The sequence below is a fragment of the Lactuca serriola genome, chromosome 5, assembly GCF_051521515.1.
Source record: "Lactuca serriola cultivar US96UC23 chromosome 5, Lser_US96UC23_V15, whole genome shotgun sequence".
In the NCBI taxonomy this organism is placed as follows: Eukaryota; Viridiplantae; Streptophyta; class Magnoliopsida; order Asterales; family Asteraceae; genus Lactuca; species Lactuca serriola.
In genome coordinates this window covers 237,137,712-237,160,576 of record NC_136412.1, presented here as the reverse complement: position 1 = coordinate 237,160,576, position 22,865 = coordinate 237,137,712, and the positions used below count along the sequence as shown (strand labels likewise).

The following is a 22,865-nucleotide window of genomic DNA, read 5'->3' as shown; positions in this document are numbered from 1 at the left end:
AAAGTTTTGAACAATTTCAAAATTTGCCCTCATGTTTTGGAATTTAAAAAAATTGATTAAAATGTTTTAATTTTGAAATATTAAATTCTAAAACCCTAGTATTTTTGAAAAGTTTAAAATACATCCTCTTGTATTTTATTAAATTAATTAAGTGTTTAATTAAAGGAGAGAATTAATAAATCCACAATAATATGGTTTAAAATTTAATTAAATAAAAAGTCTAATTTATTGAAAGAATAAACCACTTAGTATTTTAAAAGGTTTAAAATACACCCTTATACTATATAAAATTAAAAGTCTAATATATTATATATGTATAAGTAAAAATTCAGTATTACCGTTAGTAGACCTCATTCACGAAGCTGATCTATAAGGGGTGTTTAAGGAAGCACCTGTAAAATAACCGAACGGGTTTGATAGGACACAAACTCTCATTAACAATTATGATGAAATACAAAGTAACTAAATGTTTTATAAATTCCCAATCTTAGTTACTTTAAGAAAATGTGAATTTGATGTTAACCCGTGAAATTGCACATTGCATCTTATTGGTCAATTAGTGGAGCGTGTGTGGTTAACCGGCACACTAATATGGACTAATGAAGGATGACAATGAGTTTCTCATAAACTATCGTTGATCAATGGAGCGTGTGTGGTTAACTGGCACATTGATTAAGTGATATGTGACATCGAGAGTACCACGCTAATTTGAATGATTATTCACACCTTGTTTGTCATCCTCGGTATCCCAGTCAAAAACTTGAAGGGCATAATCGATATTAAACATGTCATTGAAAGGTTCAATGAATCTCAAAAGATCTAGAAATTTCATCTAAAACCTAATTCGTTTAAAATTTTGTTTTCGTGGTGGATTTGGTAAATCGTCATTTACCTACCGACAAATAATTTACAATTGGATTACGACATCCCTCTTTTGAATAGTGAATTATTATGTTGGGTCTTGGCCTTAATATTTCATTTGGGTGTTATACTAAGAATTAAATCAACTAACTTGAATTTCTCCCTTGTAGATGTCTAGTTTGGACAACTATGGTCTTCCTTATCCTTTTGGAAAAAGCTTTCCTCATGAAGATGATAATCCACATGACGATCGAGGTGAAAGACGAATCCCTTCTTCGTGCTTTGGTGGAACCTCTTTTCCTCCACCTCTGCCAATAATTCTCCCTGACTCACATGTTCGTCGACTTGAAAAGTTTAAGGTCACTCAAGCCCTATTGGCAAACAAACAACATGATGGAAAGTTTGTATGTGCTCACGTATTGGAGATGAAGTTGCACATTGACAGACTGGGAATGTTGGGTGTCGTTTTCTCGAGGAAGCTTGTTATTGACTTGGTTCTTCAATCACTTCCTAAGTCATATAACGGGTTCATTAAGGACTACTATATGGAAGACCACGATGTGACCCTTATTGATCTGACATATTTGCTAATTGTTGTTGAATCAACAATTTTGGTGCACTGGTAAAGCAAATTTGACTGAAAGATCAATCTTCCAAACTTCCATGGACATTGATAATGGCAACATGGAAGTCCATAAAAGTTTTCTCTTCCCAATGGAAAAGGATCGGTGAAGGTCAAACCGTTTAACCAAATGGTAAAGAGAAAGGCTGAGTCTGAGATTGTCCCATGTACCATTCCGAAAGAGTCTGCTTGTTTCTATTTCCAAAACAAGGGGCATTGGATGCGAAGCTGTTGTATCTACCTGAAGGAACGCAAGGATGGTAAAGTCAAAATGTATGAATCTACTTCAGGTAAGTCCACTATCTAACTCTATTAAGTTCCTAAGTTATAGATTCTTAATACATGATGTGATAAGATTGCATTTCGATGTTTTTTAGGATCAAAGAAAAGAAAGGAAGCTTAAAGGAAGAGTGGGCTGAGTCTGATCGTGAAGAGATGGATTTCGATCGCATGGTTTGATGATCAGATATTTAACCTGCTGCTTAGGAGTTATGATAGATTGCTTAGGAATGTCTAGGAACATAGTTTTCATATGAATTTGCGTTGTAAGGACATGTTTTTCCGCATTTTATAAATAAAGATTTTTTTGATTTTATCTTATTTTATGTTTCCTTGCAATGACATTTGTGAAAATTGTTGTTTGTATATTTCTATTAATAGCAATGTTGAAAATCGCTTCATTCTTAGTTATATCGATTGTGGTAGTGTCGTAATTTTTCTAAGTAAAGAAAGATTCTCATCACCCAAGTTTCAATTGGACAGAAACATGAAATCATATGATTTGAATTATGTGATGTATGAAAATCTTGGTACTTGGGAAATTGGGACTAATTCCTTGTTTACATATGTATGTAAGTCAAGTGAAAGATGAAAGGATCTAGTACGCATTGATGTGAACTGGTCAGGTCCACCACAAAGTACGATAAAGTTTATTTGTCATGATTTAATGAAAGCTTAGTAAATATGATTATGCTTACAAGATTAAGTATAATTCTGATACATTGAAAAGATTCAAAGTATAGCAAAACGAATAAGAAGAATCAAATTAGGCAGAAAGATAAAAGTTTCTCCAATCTTAAAGGAAAAGAGAGTACTTTAGTATCATGTTTTATGATCATACTATTGATTATGGAACCATGTTACAATTGATCCTCTAAGGACACCTTAGTGCACTTGTATGGCTAAAAAGAGGAATCGGGAATTGTTGAAATGGTTGAATCAAGAAGATGAATCATACGTCGTTCCAAATTCGAGTTTTAGAATCGTACTCTAAGTTACTCAAAGTTGTACCTTGAGTGACATGTTCTAAGTAGGTTTATAACGCCTCATAAAATGTGGAGTAGAAATGTCTTCTTACCTTTTCACATTTGAAATTGGTAGTTGTGATGTTTTAGGTTAAAACAAAGACCAACTGAGACCAATTAATTGAAGTGTTATCTTGATAAGATCCCACACTAACTCTTGAATATTTTTTTTGTCAAGGAATGTTTCTTAACAGATAATCTTATATGTCAAGAGGTCAGTGGGAGTCTTAATGGTCTTGAATAGTTTAAAGAATAAACCTATTGTTTGTCACTAACACACGACTTGAGGTCTGTAACCTATTATGTTGACATATTCATGTTTATGTGCCCATTCCAGATAAGTTAACTATGCATGTGAGTGTTGGATTAGTGTCTAAGTCCATAACTGTTTTGGTATGTACTTGACCTGATTATGAGCATGGTCCTTTTGGGTTGCCTTCACCATAGCAATATGTAGGATGATTTAAGGAGAGAAAGGTTTAAATATGATTTATTAATATATTATGAGAATAATATATTAAAGGAGAAATCATATTGTTTAATTAATATTAGTCAAGAATTAATTGTTAATTAATTTTGTGGCTAAAAGAGATTAATTAAACTTAGGGGACTGAAGTTGTAATTATAAGATAATTATAATTGGGCTATGGATCACCTAATAATATATAGGTTGGACGAATTCTATGGGAAGCCCATTAGAAATCATCCAAGGGATATGTTTAAGGAGTCCATGGGCTGCTTAGGGCCTAAGCAGTCAAATTAGGGTTTCCTAGTTGTAAACCCTAATAGCCTACATGTATATTAAGGGCCCCTATGCCCCAAAAACGTGGAAAAGACTTTCATTAGGGTTTCCAGCCGTTTTTTGGTGCCTCCTTTTCTTCTCCTCTTCATCCAAGTTGCATATGGTGTTTGTGACTCCATTAGAGGTACTACACTTGTGGTACTTGCTTTCAAGAGCTAAGGAAATTCAAGGAACTAGTTGTTATTGCTATATAACAACAAAAGGTATGTATTCTAGCTTTATATATGAATTTCAAAAATTATAGTAGCATGCCAGGTTTCTTTTTGTGTTCATAAAGCTGTATAACTAATAGTGAAAACATAGATCCAATACTAGGGTTGCATGCACACATAGGATTGTTTGTATTAAACCCATCAGTGGTATCAGAGCCATTGGTTTTTGTTTTCAATTAGCTTTTATTCAAATTTATGAACTTGACATATTAGGGTTTATGGCTAATGAACCCTAAAGGCTAGGTATTTTTCGCAATTAGGGTTGCTAAACCCTAGATGGCGATTTTTGCTAGGGTTTCCCAAATCCTTTCCTTAGCCTCCAAGATTTTGAAATCTAGGGTTTTCCAACCCTTGGATTTCGAAATTACCTCCTTCCCCAAGGTTAGATCCTAAATTTTAGGGATTTGGATAATCCCATATCTTGTAATTATCTTTTAATTGTTAAATATGGTAATTAAAGATCTTGAATTATCCCATCCCTTATTTTCGAGATTTAGAGAGGGATTCAAGGGATTTGGATATCTTAGATGTATAATTGGTAATTATCCTCATGATCTAGATAATCCCTTGTGATTTAATAATTTAAATTAATTGTTTAATTTATGGTAATTATTAAATCAACAGTTTTAATATTTAAAATTTTAATTTAAATGTCTCAAATTCAAAATTTTAAGTGAGATTAAAACCTAATTGTTTTGAAGAGTTTCAAAACTTGCCCTCAAGTTTTGGAATTTAAATTGTTGATTAAAAGTTAATTTTGAAAGTCTAAAATCCAAGACCCTGATTTTGAAAAGTTCAAATTAAACCCTTATGGTTTTATTAAATTAATTAAGTGTATAATTAAAAGAGATTTAATAAATCCATAATGATTTTGGTTAATTAAAAGTATAATTTAAACCACCTAGTATTTTAAAAGTGTAAAATACACCCTTATACTATATATAACATTAAAAGTTTAATATTATATATTTATAACTAAAAATTCAGTCTTACCGTTAGTAGGCCTCATTCACGAAGCTAGTCTATAAGGGGTGTTTAAGGAAATTGCCTATAAAATGGCGATTGAATGGGTATCCACTCTTACCCACCGCACTCTTGACTAGTGGAGGGTCGTTAGCCGAACGGGTAGGATAGGACAGAAACCTTCCATTATAAGTATAATGAAGTACAAAGTAACTAAATGCTTTTTTCAAATTCCCAAATCATAGTTACTTTAGGCAAAAGGTGAAATTGTATGCTAACCCATGGAATTACACTTCGTACCCTTGTCAAACGTTAGTGGAGCGTGTGTGGTTAACCGGCACACTAATTTGGGGATGACATTGGTAGCGAAGGGTGACTCGATGTTTGTCATAGATCAATGGAGCGTGTGTGGCTAACCGACACATTGATTAGGTGATAGTAACATTGGGTGCACCACGTGATTCGCATGGTCATTCACACCTTGTTTGTGATCCTCGGCATCCCAGTCACGAATAGTAGGGCATAATCGAGATTAAACATGCCATTGAAGAGTTCAATGAGTCTCAAAAGATCTAGGAGTTTCAATTCATTTAAAACTTAAACTTCTTTTTCGTTTTTCATGGTGGAAATTGGTAAATCGTCATTTACCTACCTTCAAATATTCTGCAACTAGATTACGGCATCCCTCTTCTAGGTTGTAGAGTATTGTGTTGGATCCTAGCTTGATGTTTCTTTTGGGTGTTGCATCAAGAATTCTAATCAACTTAACTTGAATTTTCTCCCATTTTGTAGATGTTTGAATCTTACAATAGTCTTCCCAAATCCTTTGGAACAAGCTTTCCAAATGAAGATGACGTTCCGAGATACGATCAAGGAAATGAGAGTCATGCTTCACTTCCTCCACCTCCTCCAATTATTCTCCCTGACCCACAAGTTCAAAGGCTTGAAAAGTTCAAGCGCACTCAAGCCCTTTTGGCAAGTAAACACGAAGATGGGAAACCTGTGTGTGCGCACGTCTTAGAGATGAAGTCATACATTGATAGGTTAAACATGTTGGGTGTCGAGATTTCAAGTGGGTTGGATATTGACTGGGTTCTTCAGTCACTTCCTGAATCATATAGTGAGTTCGTTAGAGAGTACTATATGATTGACCACGACGTGACCCTAATTGATCTCACCTACTTGCTTATAGCTGCTGAATCAACAATGATTTGGCGTGCTGGTCAAGCAAATTTGTCTAGTGAATCAAACTCCCAAACTTCAATGGATACTGGCAACATTGGAAGTCCAGAAAGAACTAAGTCTGTGATTGTCCGATGTGTTGTGCCAAAGGAGTTTATTTGCTTTTATTGCCAAGAGAAGGGGCATTGGAAACGAAGCTGCCCTAATTATCTGAGAGATCTAAGAGATGGGAGAGTCAAGACGTATGACTCTGCTTCAGGTAAAATCCATTAACTAACTCTTTTAAGTTCCTATTCTAGATTCTTAATACATGATGTGATAAGATTACATTTTGATGTTTTGTAGGATCGAAGAAAAGAGAGGAAGCTTGAGAAAAGAAGTGAGCTGAATCTGATCATGAAGAAATGGATTTCGATCGCATTACTTGAAGAATGGATTCTTGAGCTACTACTTGGAGTTAGAATAGATTGTTAAGAAATATGTAATAACATAGTTTTTCAATTGAATTACATTGTAAGGACAAATTTTTTCCGCAATAAAATGAATTTTGATTTTATCTTATTTATTTATCCTTGCAATGGCATGTATGAAAAATTAATGTTTGAATGTTTCTATTATTAGCAATAATGGATTTGATTCTTAATTGTATTATTTGTGGAAGTGTCAAGAATTTACCAAGTAAGGAGAGTTTCTCATCACCCAAGTTTCAATTTGACAGAAACTTGGAATCATGCAATGTGTATTGTATGATGAATGAAAAACTTTTACATTTGGGAAACTTAGACTAATTCTTTGGCAAAGTGTCAATTAAAGGACAAGGAGATCAAGTACACAAGGTTGTGTGTTGATCAAGTCCACCACAAGAGTGACAAAGATATTCGTCATGATTTACTAAAGCTTAGTAAATATGATTATACTGATAAGATTAAGTATAATTCTGAGTTGATTGAAAAAGTTTCAATGAATAGTAGAACGAATAAAGAAGAATCAAGTAGGCAGAAAGATAAAAGTTTCTCTATTCTAAGAAGAAGGGAGAGTAACTTTTATTGTGTTTTATGATAAGTCTTAATGATTAAGAACCATATCTCAATTGATCCTCTAAGTGAGTCTTAGTGCATTTGCATGTCTAAGAAGAGGTATCAAGTATTGTAGAAATGGATATATCAATAAGTCAATCATACTTCGTTCCAATATCAAGTCTTAGAGTCAAGATTGTGACATTGAGTGAAAAGTCTTAAGTAGGTTTATAACACTCATCAAATGTGGAATTTGGAAAAGTTTTCTTATTCTTGCACATTTGAAATTGGTAAGTTGTGCTGTCTTGGATAAGACAAAGACCAACTAGGACCAATTGTGTGAAGTGTTTTGTCTTGATAAATGCTTCACTAACTCTTGAATATTTGTTTGTCAAGAAATGTTTCTTGACAAGAGAATCTTATATGTCAAGAAGTCAGTGGGAGTCTTAATGGTCTTGAAAAGGTTTCAAGAACAAATCAAGAATAAACCTTATCGATCATCACTAGCACACAACTTGAGGTTTACAACCTATCGTGCTGACATTGTTTTGTTTCTGTGCCATTCCAATTGAGTTAATTGTGTATATGAGTTCTATGAGTTCTCATTTGAATACACACTAAAGCCTTAGTCGATGGAAAGTAAATTGATATGTAAGGACAAGTTACTTGGAAGGCATGGTGGGCACTCGTGTTACCATAGGGCAAGAAATCAAGATTAAGAAAGTTCAGTCCATATGAGTTTGGATTTGTCGCAAACCTTGTTTTTGGCAAATTCACATGGATAGGAACTCATACACCATAAAATCTAAGTGTCATAAGATTCCCTCCTTCATGAAAATGACTGTGAGGAAATGCTTTCACTAAGAGAGATTTTAAGAAGATAGCAATTGTGAAAATTGTATTCTCAAATTCGATTATGGTTACGACATCCCTTTCCATAGTTCGAATTGTGAGATTTGGCAATTAGTTTCAACATTTGGAACTTAGTAACATAAGTTATGAATTGTTTAAACACACATATGAGCTATCTAAGGCAAAGGTGTATAAGGTTAAGAAGCTTAGATAAAGGCTTATCGAAGCATCTGGTATTAGAAATATGAATTTCAGAGATTCAATAGGCATTGTTTTCTGAAAGTTCATTTGTTTTCTGAATACATGTCAAAGCTAGTGGGAGCATAAATGTTATGCTTATATGATAATCATCATGATAGTGGGAGCATAAGTGTTATGCTTGTATGATTGTTATGGCGAGTATTGCAAGTTAGCAATATTAATTATAGAAAAACAAAGATTCCATTTGCAAAGTTGCATGGGTTGAAAAGTTGTTTTGCTATAATTAAGGGAGAGAATATTATACTTCGTTTCAAAATCTAAAGCTTAGATTAAGAAATTTTAATATCTTCAGTCAAAGGATACATTGTGTGTTCTTAAAATTCGATTATGATTACGGCATCCCTCTTCATAGTTCGAATTGTGAGAACATGACACATAAAATATTATGGCAAAAGATTGGTAAAGTATCATATCTTTATGTAAGACATTATGCATCGTGTCCCATACGCTTCGGGTATAGGATCGATTGTAAATGCTATAGTATTTTACCATTCTAATATTTTCCAAATGCCTAGCGCATTAAGAGGGAAAAAGGAATAGAATTGGTTTTGACTGAAAGAATTTAAACAACTATCAAAGGATGATCCAAAGTTCGCTGAGGATTGATCGCTTGTAAGTAGTTGAAAGTATGGTATTGGATGGACCATATCGACATTATTATGAATAGATAAGATTCTATTAAGAATGAGTTGTCATATGGAAAATGTGGAAATGTTTCCATATTGGGAGTTGGATATTGAGAGTCTATGCCTAGATTAGAAACTTTTATGCAAGAAGGATGTTCAAAGGAATGTACTTTGAATGTGAGACTTCACATCTATGGAATTGTCTTGTAACAATTTCTAAGAAAGTACTTTGTAATTTCATTAGCTACGTCTTGGTGACTTTTGTGCTATGATTTTGCAAAGGGATCGTTGCATAAAATGTTAGAATCTAGCATATTCTAGTAGTGGCAAGAACCTTGTGTTCCTACACTAATAATTAGGATTAAGGAATTGTGAAATGAGCATCATTGGAAAAGTTTTCAGGTGATCTATTTCACAAAGCATGGACCATAGGAAACAAAGTGTGCATGTTTAGAGCATGGGACAATTGTTGGTATAATTCAAGTAATGAGTTGATTATCCGAAACATTAAATGATAAATAATGAGTAATCAATATGGTGGATAAATAGAAGGGTTTTATTTACTCTCACAAGTTTGGGGCCATATAGGATTAAGTATTGTTGTCATGTTTCAATTTGCATGTTTTGACTTCCAGAATAACTAGGTTATTCAAACATCCACAGTTGGTCATACGTTGGGAGTAGGTATGAATAAAGACTGTCATGAATCTGTCTGTAGATTGTCTGAAGTGTTTAGACATGGCACAAGTTTGCTGCAGAGTTCGTGAGTGCTTTGATAAGATTAAAGTATTGGATTAAACCCAAGCTCACTTGGATCACTTCACGGTTTTATCACGAGTGATTAGTGAGACGATAATATTGTATATTCTTGAAACCAAGACGTGTGAGTTGTTATTTGTTGGTCAGTTACACATTGATAATAAGTAAACGCACCAGTAAATTGGTGTTATAAAACTTATTGTTGTGTGTGATTCGATCAGTAAATGCAAGCGAGCATTTGAGTCGAAGTTTATCCATTCCTTTTACCCAAAGTGGGATAAAAGCGATATATGTGGGCCTCTCGATGATTTAGTGATGACATCTAAGCGCTTGGCCAAGCCGGGACTAAGTTGATATGTTCAATTGTAGTCTGTTATCAGTCGTCATGAATCAGAAGTCGGGAAATAGTATAGAGAGAATGATTGAAATTCATGTCTTTTGTCTATACGATATCTTGAGAATGGAGGAATATATAATCCCTTATCTAGAGGACACGCTATCTGATAAGATCAGAGTTGACAGCGGCTTTTGAAAGCTACGATTGCTGATCAGGTTTTGAAGTCATACGGAAAATAGTTATTAGACTTATCCAAGTGGGAGACTGTTGGATTAGTGTCTAAGTCCATAACTGTTTTGGTATGTACTTGACCTGATTATGAGCATGGTCCTTTTGGGTTGCCTTCACCATAGCAATATGTAGGATGATTTAAGGAGAGAAAGGTTTAAATATGATTTATTAATATATTATGAGAATAATATATTAAAGGAGAAATCATATTGTTTAATTAATATTAGTCAAGAATTAATTGTTAATTAATTTTGTGGCTAAAAGAGATTAATTAAACTTAGGGGACTGAAGTTGTAATTATAAGATAATTATAATTGGGCTATGGATCACCTAATAATATATAGGTTGGACGAATTCTATGGGAAGCCCATTAGAAATCATCCAAGGGATATGTTTAAGGAGTCCATGGGCTGCTTAGGGCCTAAGCAGTCAAATTAGGGTTTCCTAGTTGTAAACCCTAATAGCCTACATGTATATTAAGGGCCCCTATGCCCCAAAAACGTGGAAAAGACTTTCATTAGGGTTTCCAGCCGTTTTTTGGTGCCTCCTTTTCTTCTCCTCTTCATCCAAGTTGCATATGGTGTTTGTGACTCCATTAGAGGTACTACACTTGTGGTACTTGCTTTCAAGAGCTAAGGAAATTCAAGGAACTAGTTGTTATTGCTATATAACAACAAAAGGTATGTATTCTAGCTTTATATATGAATTTCAAAAATTATAGTAGCATGCCAGGTTTCTTTTTGTGTTCATAAAGCTGTATAACTAATAGTGAAAACATAGATCCAATACTAGGGTTGCATGCACACATAGGATTGTTTGTATTAAACCCATCAGTGAGTTCTATGAGTTCTCATTTGATTACATAAGGCAAAGCACCTTGATCAGTGAAAGTACATTGATTAGTGTAGGTGAGCTGGTCAATAACTTGGAAGCAATGGTAGGCCTTTGAGCTGCCCAATGGCAAGAAATTAAGAATAAGCAGGTTCAGTCCATATGCGTTTGAATTTGTCATAAACCTTGTCTTGTGATAGTAGTCCGAAATGACAATTTCACATGGATAGGAACACATACATCATAAAAGGTTTCTCTCTACTTCATGAAATGATTGTAAGGAAACCCTTTCACTAGTAGATTTTAAAGGATTTAGCAGTTGTGATAATTGCATTCTCAAATTCGAGTATGGTTACGACATCCCTCTTCATAGTTTGAATTGTGAGAAATGGCAAATAGTTTGAACATTCGGGACTTATTATTGTGAGTTCTGAAAAGGTTTAGACACACACATAAGCTATCTAATGAAGGATGTATGAGCTTGAGAAGTCTAGATAAAGACTTATCAAAGCACCACGTATCAGGAATCTGAACTTTGGTAAGAAAGTCAATAAATATTGATTTCTAGAAGTCCAGCTGATTTCTGAGTACATGTCAAAGCTAGTGGGAGTACAAGTGTTGTGCTAATATAAGCATAAGTGTTATGATAGCAAGAATATAATTATCATGCTAGTGGGAGCACAATTATTACGTTAAGTGTTGCAAGTTAGCAATGTTATTTATAAGAAACAAAGTTTTAATTGGCAAAGTTGCAGAGTTTGAAAAGTTGTTTCGCTATAGTAAGATTTAAGGGAGAGGATACTTATACTTCATTTCAAATGTAAAAGCTTATATTTAATCAAACTTATTCATGGACATATATGAATATCATGTTGAAATGTTTCAACATAGGAAACTCTATATATGGGGGAACATTTTATCAAAAGACTGGTTAAGTATCATGTCTTTATGTAAGACAATATGAATCGTATCCCATATGCTTCGGGTATAGTATCGATTGCATATGCTATAATATTTGCCTAATCTGATTTTTCCAAATGCCTAGGGCATTAAGAGGAAAAAAGGACCGGAACCAAATATGACTAAAAAAATTGTTAAACAACTGCCAAGGACAATTTAAGGTTTACCAAAGATTGGTTGCTTGTGGACAGTTGGAAGTATAGTAATGGATGGACCATATTGATATGATTCTGATAGGTAGGATTCTATTAAGAATGCATTGCCATATGGTTAATATGGAAATGTTTTCATAAAAGGACTTGGATATTAAGAATTTATGTGTAAAGTTAGACACTTTAATGCAAGAAGGATGTTCAAAGGAATGTACTTTGAATGTGAGACTTCATTTCCATGGAATTGTTTTTGCGACCAATATCCAATGGAATGCTTTGTAATATCATTGTCTAAGTCTCTGTGACTTTGGTACCTTGGCATTACAAAAGGATTATTGCATGAAAGTTTAGACTTTAACATATTGTAGTAGTGGCAGGAATTTGACATTCTTATACTTGTGATAAGGATTAGGAATTGTGAAATGAGCATCATTGGAAATGTGTTCAATTGATCCATTTCACAAAGGAAGGACCATAGATAAACATAGTGTGCATGCTTTGAGCATGGGATAACTATTGTTTTAATTCAAGTATTAAGTTGATTAGTCGAAAAATTATACAATGAATAATGTGTAATAAATATGGTGATTAAATAATAAGTGTTTTATTTATATTCAAAAGTTTTGAGTCCATATTGGATTAGATTATTCTTGTGTTTCACTTCGCATCTTTTACTTCCCGAATAATAAGATTATTCAAACATCCACAGTTGATCATACTTTTGGAAGTAAGTAGTGAATTAAGACTGTCATGAATCCGACTGTAGATTGTCTAAGAGCTTAAACATGGCACAAGTTTGTTGTAGTGTTCATGAGTACTCCTGAAATAGGAATTTGAGTATTGGATCAACCCACACTCATTTGAATCACTTCATGGATTTTATCACGAGTGATTGTGAGACGGTAATATCTTATATTCTTGAAACGGAGACATATGAGTTGTAGTTTACAAGTTGGTTGCACATTGATGATACGTAAACACACCAGTAACTTGGTGTTATAAAACATATTGTTGTGTGTGATTTGATAAGTAAATTGAGCAAGCATATGAGTCGAAGTTTATTCGTTCCTTTTACCCTAAGAGGGATAAAAGCAATATATGTGGGCCACTCGATGATTTAGTGATGATACCCTAAGCACTTGGCCAAGCCTGGACTGATTTGATTTGTTCAATCAGTCAGTCCTCATAAATCGGAAATCGGGAAACAAACCTTGGACAGAGAGAATGATTATAATCCATTTCTCATGTTCATACGATATCTTGTAAACAGACGAATATTTGATCCCTTATCTAAAAGACGCGATACTGATAAGATCAGAGTTCGACAGCAGCTTTTGAGAGCTATGATTGCTAATCGGATTTTGAAGTCGTACTTGCAGTTATAGTTATTAGACATATCCAAGTAGGAGATTGTTGGAGTAGGTGTCTAAGCCCATAAATATAATTGGTATGTACTTGACCCGATAGTAGCATGGTCCTTCTGGGTTGCCTTCACCATAGCAATTTGATAGGATAAATTATGGAGAAAGAGGTTGATTATGATTTATTAATATAATACTACCTCTGTCCTAAATTAATAGTCCACTTTTGACTTTTGAAGTCTTTTTTCTTAAACTTTGACCTTAAATATTTTTGTGTTTGATAGATAATATTTGATGCAAAATATATGAATGGATTGTATTTTAAATGTTTTTTCATTGTTATAAATTTTATCAAGTAATATATAACACAAATAAGAATATTTAAGGTCAAAATTGAAGAAAAAAGACTTCAAAAGTCAAAAGTGGACTATCAATTTGGGACGGAGGGAGTATAAGAATAATATATTAATTGAGAAATCATATTATTTAATCAATATTGATCAATAATTAATTTGTAATTAATTTAGTGATCAGAAGAGACTGATTAAAATAACGGGGATTGATCATGTAAATCAGTGATAGTTGTAGTTTGGGCTAATGGACCATATTGATAAGTAGTGGACGAAAAATCTATGAGAGTCCATAAAGATTTCATCCATAGCCTTTCCCGTGGAGGTCCATATGTTGCTTAGGGCCTAAGCAAGGGAATTATGGTTTCCAAGTTGAAAACCCTAGGAGCCTCAACTATAAAAGGAACCCTATGACTCCAAAATAGGGAACTATGTATTCATAGAGAACCCTAGCCGATTTTAGAGCCTCTCACATCTTTCTCATATTCTTCCATTGCTACTTGGTGTTTGCGACTCATTAGAGGTGCAACAATTGAGGCACTGAACTCTTGAAGGTCAAGATCAACTAGCTACAAGTGAAAGGTATTCTTCTAATCTTGTTTATGTTATGAATTCCGAAAATAGCATGCTAGTTTAGGGTTTATGCTTTGGATTATTATTTGCATGTATAACTTGAGAAAAACCTAGATCCAAAGCATTAGGGTTGCATGTACACATAGGAGTGTTGTAGTGCTCAAAACCCATCAATAACGACTTTAAATCAATGATAAATCTTGTTTATAGGTTCATAATAATGATAATGAACTTAAACATAAGTTATACTTAAAGAAGGGTAAACATAACTCACATACAAGGGGGTTTATTTAGGAGTCGGGCTCTGTAAGGGCAGAACTTCTGAGCTGAAAGCTCTTCTTCTCAAAGCCTTCTGGCGCTCCGGGCTTCGCCTCTAACACTTGGGAAGTGATAGGGAAAGGTAGGGGCTAAGGAGGGTATTTGAGAGAGAGAATGGTTTTTGGGAGAAGAAAATGAGAGTTTTGTGCCTCTATTTATAGGCTGGAAACTCGGAGTACGCGGGGCGTACATAACAGGTACGTTGGGCGTACTGCGCGTTATGCTGGGCGTACATGGACAGGTGTCGCAATTCGGTAGCAAGACGTGAGGAGGAAGCAACGGATAGGATTGATGCCACGCGTCACCTCTGAAGTTAATTAAGAAAATTAATTATTTTCTAAAATCTGTAACTTTCGCATACGAGCTCTGTTTTTGATGTTGTTTATATTCACGTGTAGGTAGCGACGTGATCTACAACTTTCGTTTAGACTCTGTCGACTAATTTTGACTTTATTTTTAAAGTTATATTTTAACAGGCTTAGACAGATAAAGTCCGTTAAAAATTCATAATTTTGTCATCCGACGTCTGTTTTCATCTGTCTTTATATTATTGAGCTCTTATTAATGAGATCTTCGATTCTTGTTTAGATTGTGGCGGCTAAATATCGATTTTTGGGTTGCATAATGCTATGCCAAATCTTAAAAAAAAAATCATAACTTCCTTTAACGAAGTTAGATTTGGACGTTCTCCATATGCACACTCTCGATTTAACATATACTATGACTCTCATTTAGATCACTAAGGCTAAAAAGTATTTTATCGCAAACTCATTTTTTACGATATGTGTCGGTTTTGTCGCAAAAGTTCGACGTGTCATAACTTCTTCATTATAAGTCGGATTTCAGCGTTCTTTATATCCTCGAATCCTTGTTATGACAACTTCAACTTTCTGTAAAGATATTGGGTCAAATCTTCATTCTATTTTTGACGTATATTATTATTATTATTTTCTTATATCGTTATAAGCACATATGTAGCACATAAATCACATAATACTCAAATAATTCATCTTCATTGCTTCAAAATAGGGTACAATTGTTGACCCTAACTATTACATAATAATGCTTAGCGTAGAAATGTGGGGGTTATACTTACACCCATCCTTGTCAATCCCTTTTTCCAGATCGTTCCTCCTTACCACTTGGGGTTCAACTTGGCTCACAGTTCGGCTATAATTCCCTTCTCCCGACTGTTCCTCCTCCAACTCAAGTTGCACAATGGGTGAAGCAGGTTCTCTTCCATTTTCCAGGAGTAGATGCCTTGTCTCTTCCATTTGATGATCTAACATTGCTTGTATCATCGTCATTGTGATAGGTTCGGATGCATGTGCGATGACTAGTGCACGACCGATTTCTCGCTCAGGCTGTTGGTTTTCCATTACTGTTTCCTAATCTACTTCTTGTCCTCACCATTTCGTTCTATACACCAAAGTGGCATTTAGTGTGCCGAGACGAGAATATAGATAGGGAAGGTTTAGGCACGTAATCCTCCTTATCACTACGAATAGTTATATGTCGGTTCTAATACCGTAATTAAACATTTAGAAACCTTAACACATAAAATTTCCTAACTCTAGGTCGGTAACATACCTTAAATCTAGTAATAACGATTTAGATAGGCTACATAAGGCATCTTCTAGCATGCAAAAGTCATTTAACACAATAAACAAATTAGGCATATAATCTTAAAGTAAGCTAGTGTTTGTGTCAATTCAAGTGTACTACCTAAAATATAATAGACATACTCCTCACGATCATCGCTTAACATTCTAAGTTTAAGTTTAGAAATCCTATAAATTTATAGTTCGCTTAAACTGATGCTCTGATACCAATTGTGACATCCCCAAATTTACGGTTTTGATTCAGTGTCGTTTTTGCGGTTTTTCATGCAGATTTGAGGTTATTTCTGCACGGATTTGGTTTTCAACTGGAAATGAGTCGGTGAGATTTTGTGGTTAAAATTGTGCGGTTTTTTTCATTTTCAAACCAAATTTTTTGGCAGATTTTGTTTTATTTACAAAATTTTGTTGACTTTCATTTATTTTTAGATTTTTATTGCAAATAATCTACCATTTCGATCCATTTTATTCCTGCATGTTGCGTTTTATTATATATTAAATAATATTATGATTATTTCGGTTTTTATGGTGTGGTTATATGGAATTTACATTTTTTTTACATAAAACCTCACCATTGGTTTTATGTTCGGTTTCAGTTTTTCAATTTTCAATACAGTTTTTGCTAACATCTAAATAGCCCGTGATTAAATATCATTATATTTGTATTATTATTTACAATAAATAAAATATTATTTACAACAATTATCCTTTCTTATTTGTCATGATTTCTACACAAAATGTTAAGATAGTTATTTACTTAGATCCGACAACTCATTAAATAAAAAACAATATCTATGTATACAACACTTTGCCAAACCATATACTACTATTCATATAAAATTAATAAAGAAGAAACAAACAATTTTTAGTTAATTTAGTACAAATGATAAAATATATCCCTCCGATTTTAACACTTTATAAAATTAATAAAGAAGAAACAAACAATTTTTAGTTAATTTAGTACAAATGATAAAATATATCCCTCCGATTTTAACACTTTAGTTTTGTCTATTATTAATAAAACTAGTTGTGAGGCTCCGATATTACACGAGTTGATTAATACAAAATATTGAATACAAATCACTAAATGGTAAATTTATTTGAATTTGAAATTTAAAATAAATTAAAAATATTGTTTTTATTAAAAAAACATGTAAAAAAGTAAATTAAAACTATGTGCTTAATTGTGAAACTCATATATTAAACATATATTAAGTATGTTAATTATAACAAAATGTTAAATACGTTCAATTATAAATTTATTTAAAAATTGAACTTGAAGTTTGAAATTTAAAATTAATATAATCATTTTAATTTATAGAAACTAAATTAATGATATATTAAAATATAAAAAATAAAATAAATTACAAATAAAAAATAAATATCTTAAAATTTGACAAAATAACACGTTGGCATAATAATATGCAATAAGATTATTTTAATAAGTAGTTCTAACAATAATTTATGTCATAATGAGAACCGAAAAATTCATTTACTCAACTGAAATAAATAAATAATAAACTTTTTTTTTTATACTTTTTAAACCCAAAAATATGTTAATCTAGCGCCGGTGAAAGCGAGTAAACGAACCCTTCTCCTTTTTGAAACGTTTCTTGGGTATAATTATTTGAAATAATTAAAGTTAATTTTATTATTAAAATAATTACGCATAAAGCAAAAAACCATGTCCATGTGGGTCTTCTCTTCATCTCTTGTACAACCTGGTTTGCATTCAAACCACTCCTCCATGTGGAAAGCAAAACCAAATCCACTTTTTTCTGATTAAAATTCTCCCAATTTTACAGAATAAACATCTCCCACTGACTAAATTCTGCCGGAAAAACTAACTTTCCGGCGTCTTTCTTCATGCATTCATGTGTTTTAGTGAACACAATTTCAAGAAAGTAGAGCGAATCACTGAATCTTGAGTTTGATTAAATCTTGATTATGTCTTCTCCGCCATCTCCGGCGCCTACAGCACCGCCGGTTAACACCACTTCACCGCCACCAGCCGCAGCACCCCCACTTCCAACTCCAACCACCCCCGTTTCTCCCTCTCCGGCAGCTTCTTCACCGCCGGCCCCTGTAACGCCTGCGTCTTCTCCACCGGCGCCTGACGCTACACCTCCTTCAGTATCCCCTCCGGCGCCACCTACATCCACCTCCCCACCGCCTTCTACCACTTCTCCTTCCCCACCCACTCCAAGAAACAGCCCGCCGTCTCCTTCGGGTAGATCTACGCCATCTCCGCCGCCTCCAAGAAGTTCTTCCTCCACTCCGCCGGGACCCTCTTCGTCGTCAGATAGTTCATCCGGGATTTCCACCGGCGTCGTCGTCGGAATCGCTGTTGGGGGCGTTTTAATACTTGCTGTATTAACTATCTTGTTTCTTTGCTGTAAAAAGAAGCGAAAAAGAAGTCAGGCCCCTGTTGGTTATTACGTTCCACCACTACCCCCACCTAAAGGTTCGCACTTTTTCTCAATTCCATATTTTATCCTCCTCATGTTCATAGATCTTTCTTCAAGATTTTAATCATATCAATTCCCTAATTTCAACATCAATCTGTAGTTGATTCATACGGTGGTCCACAACAATGGCAACAAAGCGCTCCACCACCCGGCGACCATCTTCTCACAATGCCACCACTAAAACCCACTCCTCCACCAGCACCGTCGGCAGCACCTATCAACTCTCCTCCCTCGCAACCTCCACCGCCGGCCCTATTTAACAGCGGTGGTTCCGGTTCCAACTATTCCGGCGGTTCAAACCCTCTTCCACCGCCTTCCCCAGGAATGTCACTGGGTTTCTCAAAGAGCACATTCACATACGAAGAATTAGCGAGAGCCACAGATGGGTTTTCCGAAGCCAATTTTCTCGGACAAGGTGGTTTCGGTTATGTCCACCGTGGTGTTCTTCCGAACGGGAAAGAGGTGGCGGTGAAGCAACTAAAAACGGGCAGCGGGCAGGGGGAACGTGAGTTTCAGGCGGAAGTTGAGATCATTAGTCGAGTTCATCATAAACATCTCGTTTCTTTAGTTGGATATTGCATATCAGGAGCTCAAAGATTGGTTGTTTATGAGTTTGTTCCAAATAACACCATGGAATTCCACTTACATGGTAACTTTTCCATTTTTGCCAAAACTACTACATATTTAGAAATTACAATCATCAATTAGTTTCAAAACCAGAGTATTTATTATTATTTTTTATAAATTTCAGGAAAGAATCGTCCCGTAATGGAGTTTCCCACAAGGCTGCGAATTGCTCTTGGAGCTGCCAAAGGACTCGCGTATCTCCATGAGGATTGTAAATACCGTTTCTTTTTTACTTAATCGACAAATATATATAATTATATTATATTATATTATAAAATTTATATATAATAGAAAAGACTTAATGTGTTAATTTGTTTGTAGGCCATCCGAAGATCATTCATCGAGATATAAAAGCTGCTAATATACTTCTTGATTTCAATTTTGAAGCAAAGGTAACTTATTATCGTTATAACACCGAGATATCTGCTATCTGTTATCTGCTATCTGCTATATTTGTTGTATATTTACTAGCCTCGAATAAACTGTGGCAGGTAGCGGATTTTGGGCTTGCGAAGATAACTTCCGATGTTGCCACTCATGTCTCGACCCGTGTGATGGGAAGTTTTGGGTACATTTTTTTTCTTTCTCGAGTTTCATTTTCATATCAGATTTAGCAATGTACTTTGTTTATTATATTTTGTATCATTCTACTTTCATTTCTTCCTATTACAACATTGTACTTTTCTCTTTCAAAAAGAAAAAAAAACGTTGTACTTTGAAAAATCTACCCAATTATTGCATTGTTATTCGAATACATAGCAATTTTAACTTACATGTAATAAACTAATAATAAGATTTTTTTTTTGAAAGTACAACGTTTTAATAAGAAAAAATTTGAAATTAGTTTCATCTCATGTATTTAATGTTGATAGGTACCTAGCACCAGAATATGCAGCCTCAGGCAAACTTTCAGATAAATCTGATGTTTTCTCATTTGGTGTGATGCTTTTGGAATTAATCACTGGAAAGAGACCTGTTGATTCAGCTCAAACTTTTATGGATGATAGTTTGGTTGATTGGGTAAGTTTAGTTTTTTTTTTTTTATACTTTTTATTTAAAAAAAATTTAGTCAAAAAGTTTGAAACTTTTGTTGGAATGTGGATTTGGCCCTATATGTGAAGAAAAAAGTAGGCAAGACCATGTGTTTACACGTTAACAATGACCCATCAAGTTTTCTTTATGAGCACACATATAGAGAATTTTTCAGGCATTATTAGGCTTTAAGTCAAAAAGATTTGAACTTTTTGTTAGGAATTTGTTGATTTGGACCAATCATATGAGAAAAGTTGGCAAGAACATGCTTTATGAAAATCTTTACTAGAATTTAGATATGGGTCGTATCACGTATGAACTTATTTTAAGTTGAAAAAGTTTTGGGTTGGATGCAAAAATAGCAACTTACTTTCATTGATTTGTTTATTATAGCATCTTATTTTCAATGTTTTTATTCTATCACAAAATGATACTATTTTCACTTCTATAATTTGATAAGAGAAAAATGAAAATACAATGCTATAATTTTGTGGATTTGTAATATGTTAAAGATTTTTTTTTAAAAGTACTAAAAAAGAAATGAGAATGAGTCTATAAAAGTTTTGGGTTATATGCCAAAAATAACAACATGCTTTCAATTTCTTTTTGATCAATATCTACCTAACATATAGCAATTTAAATGAATTTATATCTGATGACATTGCTAAATGAAAGTAGGATGCTATAATAAACAAATATATGAAAGTACATTGCCATTTCTTTGGTTTTAACCCTAAAAAAAAAATTGAACATACAATATCGTAATAAAAAAAAAAGTTGTAAGTTGCTATTTCTTAATTTAAGCTATCATAAGGTAGTTTTTTCTTCAAGTATAATAGCGTAACAAGAAAAAAGTTTGAAAGTATGTTGCTATTTCTTGCATTTATTAATGGAACTTAAATTACAGGCAAGGCCATTGCTGACACGAGCCATGGATGATGGAAACTTTGACACGATAGCCGATCCGCGGCTACAAAAAGACTACAACCATAGCGAGATGGCTCGCATGGTTTCTTGTGCTGCGGCCTGCGTCCGCCACTCAGCCAGACGCAGGCCGCGCATGAGCCAGGTGGTCCGGGCCCTGGAAGGAGATGTCTCACTCTCTGACCTGACCGAGGGGACCCAACCTGGCTCAGTTGGATCGCTCTACGGGTCCCGCGGAAGCTCGGATTATGATACGGCTCAGTACAATGAAGATATGGTGAAGTTTAGAAAGATGGCTTTGGGTGGTACTCAAGAGTATGCAAGTAGTGAATATAGCCGACCCACGAGTGAATACGGGTTGTACCCGTCTGGGTCAAGTAGTGAAGGTCAAAATACCCGAGAAATGGAAATGGGTAAGTATAAAAGAGAGGGTTTTAGTGATGGGTTTTGATGTATAAAATTTGTTGGTAATTTTGATGATATGTTCTTGTATGTTATTGGAAAAAAAATTGTGGGAATGGGTAATGATTTTATTATTTTGTTGTGAGTTTGATTGTATTTATTGATTACATTTTGTTCTATACACGAATGGGAATTCTTTTATTTCTTTGTCTTTTTTGGTTTTAATTGAGATCGCAATAGTTGGTTTGTATTGAGGACAAAAGTTGATGTTGATGGAGTTTAACACGTTGTGATTTGTGGGACCTTTACAAGACTTTAAGGCCTAAATTTAGAACTACATAATGGGATTTGCTTCATAATTAACTGATCGACATGAAAGAGCATGTCGATATTATTACATATTTGATCGACATAAATTATATTTATTCTAGAAAATAAAGATATAATTATATGTCCAAGATAAAAAGGGTTGTATAATATGTTTTCTATTAGTTTTGGTAAAAGGTTGAATCTCATACCTGTTAATATCATAATTAAAGGCTTTATTTTCAGTCTTTTAAATCATATATAACATCATATATGCTTTTTATTAGGTCTAATAAAAAAACTAGATTTGGCTTAATTAAATCTTGAATCAATTAGATCTAAATAAATGTGAAATCCGTGTACTACACGGGTTGATTTAAAAAATTATATATGAAGATATAAACATTAACTATTTTTTTAAAGAAAACATTAAATATTAAAGTGTAAACATTCAATATTTCTTAAAATAAAATTTCAAAATATATACAAACAAAAAGATGAATAAATAAATAATTCAATTTATACTTATAAAACAAACTACAAAAAAATAATTATATTTTGACCATATAACCTTTTTTTAGCTTGTCAATAAAAAGTAACAAAGTTTAATTATTTTTTCTATATATACTATTTTGTCTAAAATAACAATGAACTTTGAAAAAAACATGTCAATTTTGAATTATATATACTGAAGGAACATATTAAAATTTGAAAATATAAGGAAATAAATTAATGACACATTATTTATTTTCTATAACTTAAAAATCAGATAGTTAATTAAGAAAATCAAAAAATTACCACAAAGTGACAAGTGAAAATTAATTTCTAACAATTAACCACAAAATTACATGTGTTAAAATGCATGAAAATATGACATGTGTCAAAAAAAAATTCATCTACTCTAATAAATGAAG

The 22,865-nt window shown here is 33.6% G+C and overlaps 1 protein-coding gene across 1 annotated transcript; it reads left to right on the top strand.

Moving 5' to 3' along the window:
• Positions 1-17,946: 17,946 nt before the first annotated feature.
• Positions 17,947-21,846, top strand: LOC145053776 (proline-rich receptor-like protein kinase PERK1). Its single transcript, XM_079001875.1, has 7 exons — positions 17,947-18,656; positions 18,761-19,309; positions 19,412-19,498; positions 19,609-19,679; positions 19,779-19,855; positions 20,160-20,307; positions 21,227-21,846. The coding sequence occupies exons 1-7, from the start codon at positions 18,140-18,142 to the stop codon at positions 21,692-21,694; spliced, it is 1,917 nt and encodes a 638-aa protein (XP_078858001.1). The 5' UTR covers positions 17,947-18,139; the 3' UTR covers positions 21,695-21,846.
• Positions 21,847-22,865: the final 1,019 nt, after the last annotated feature.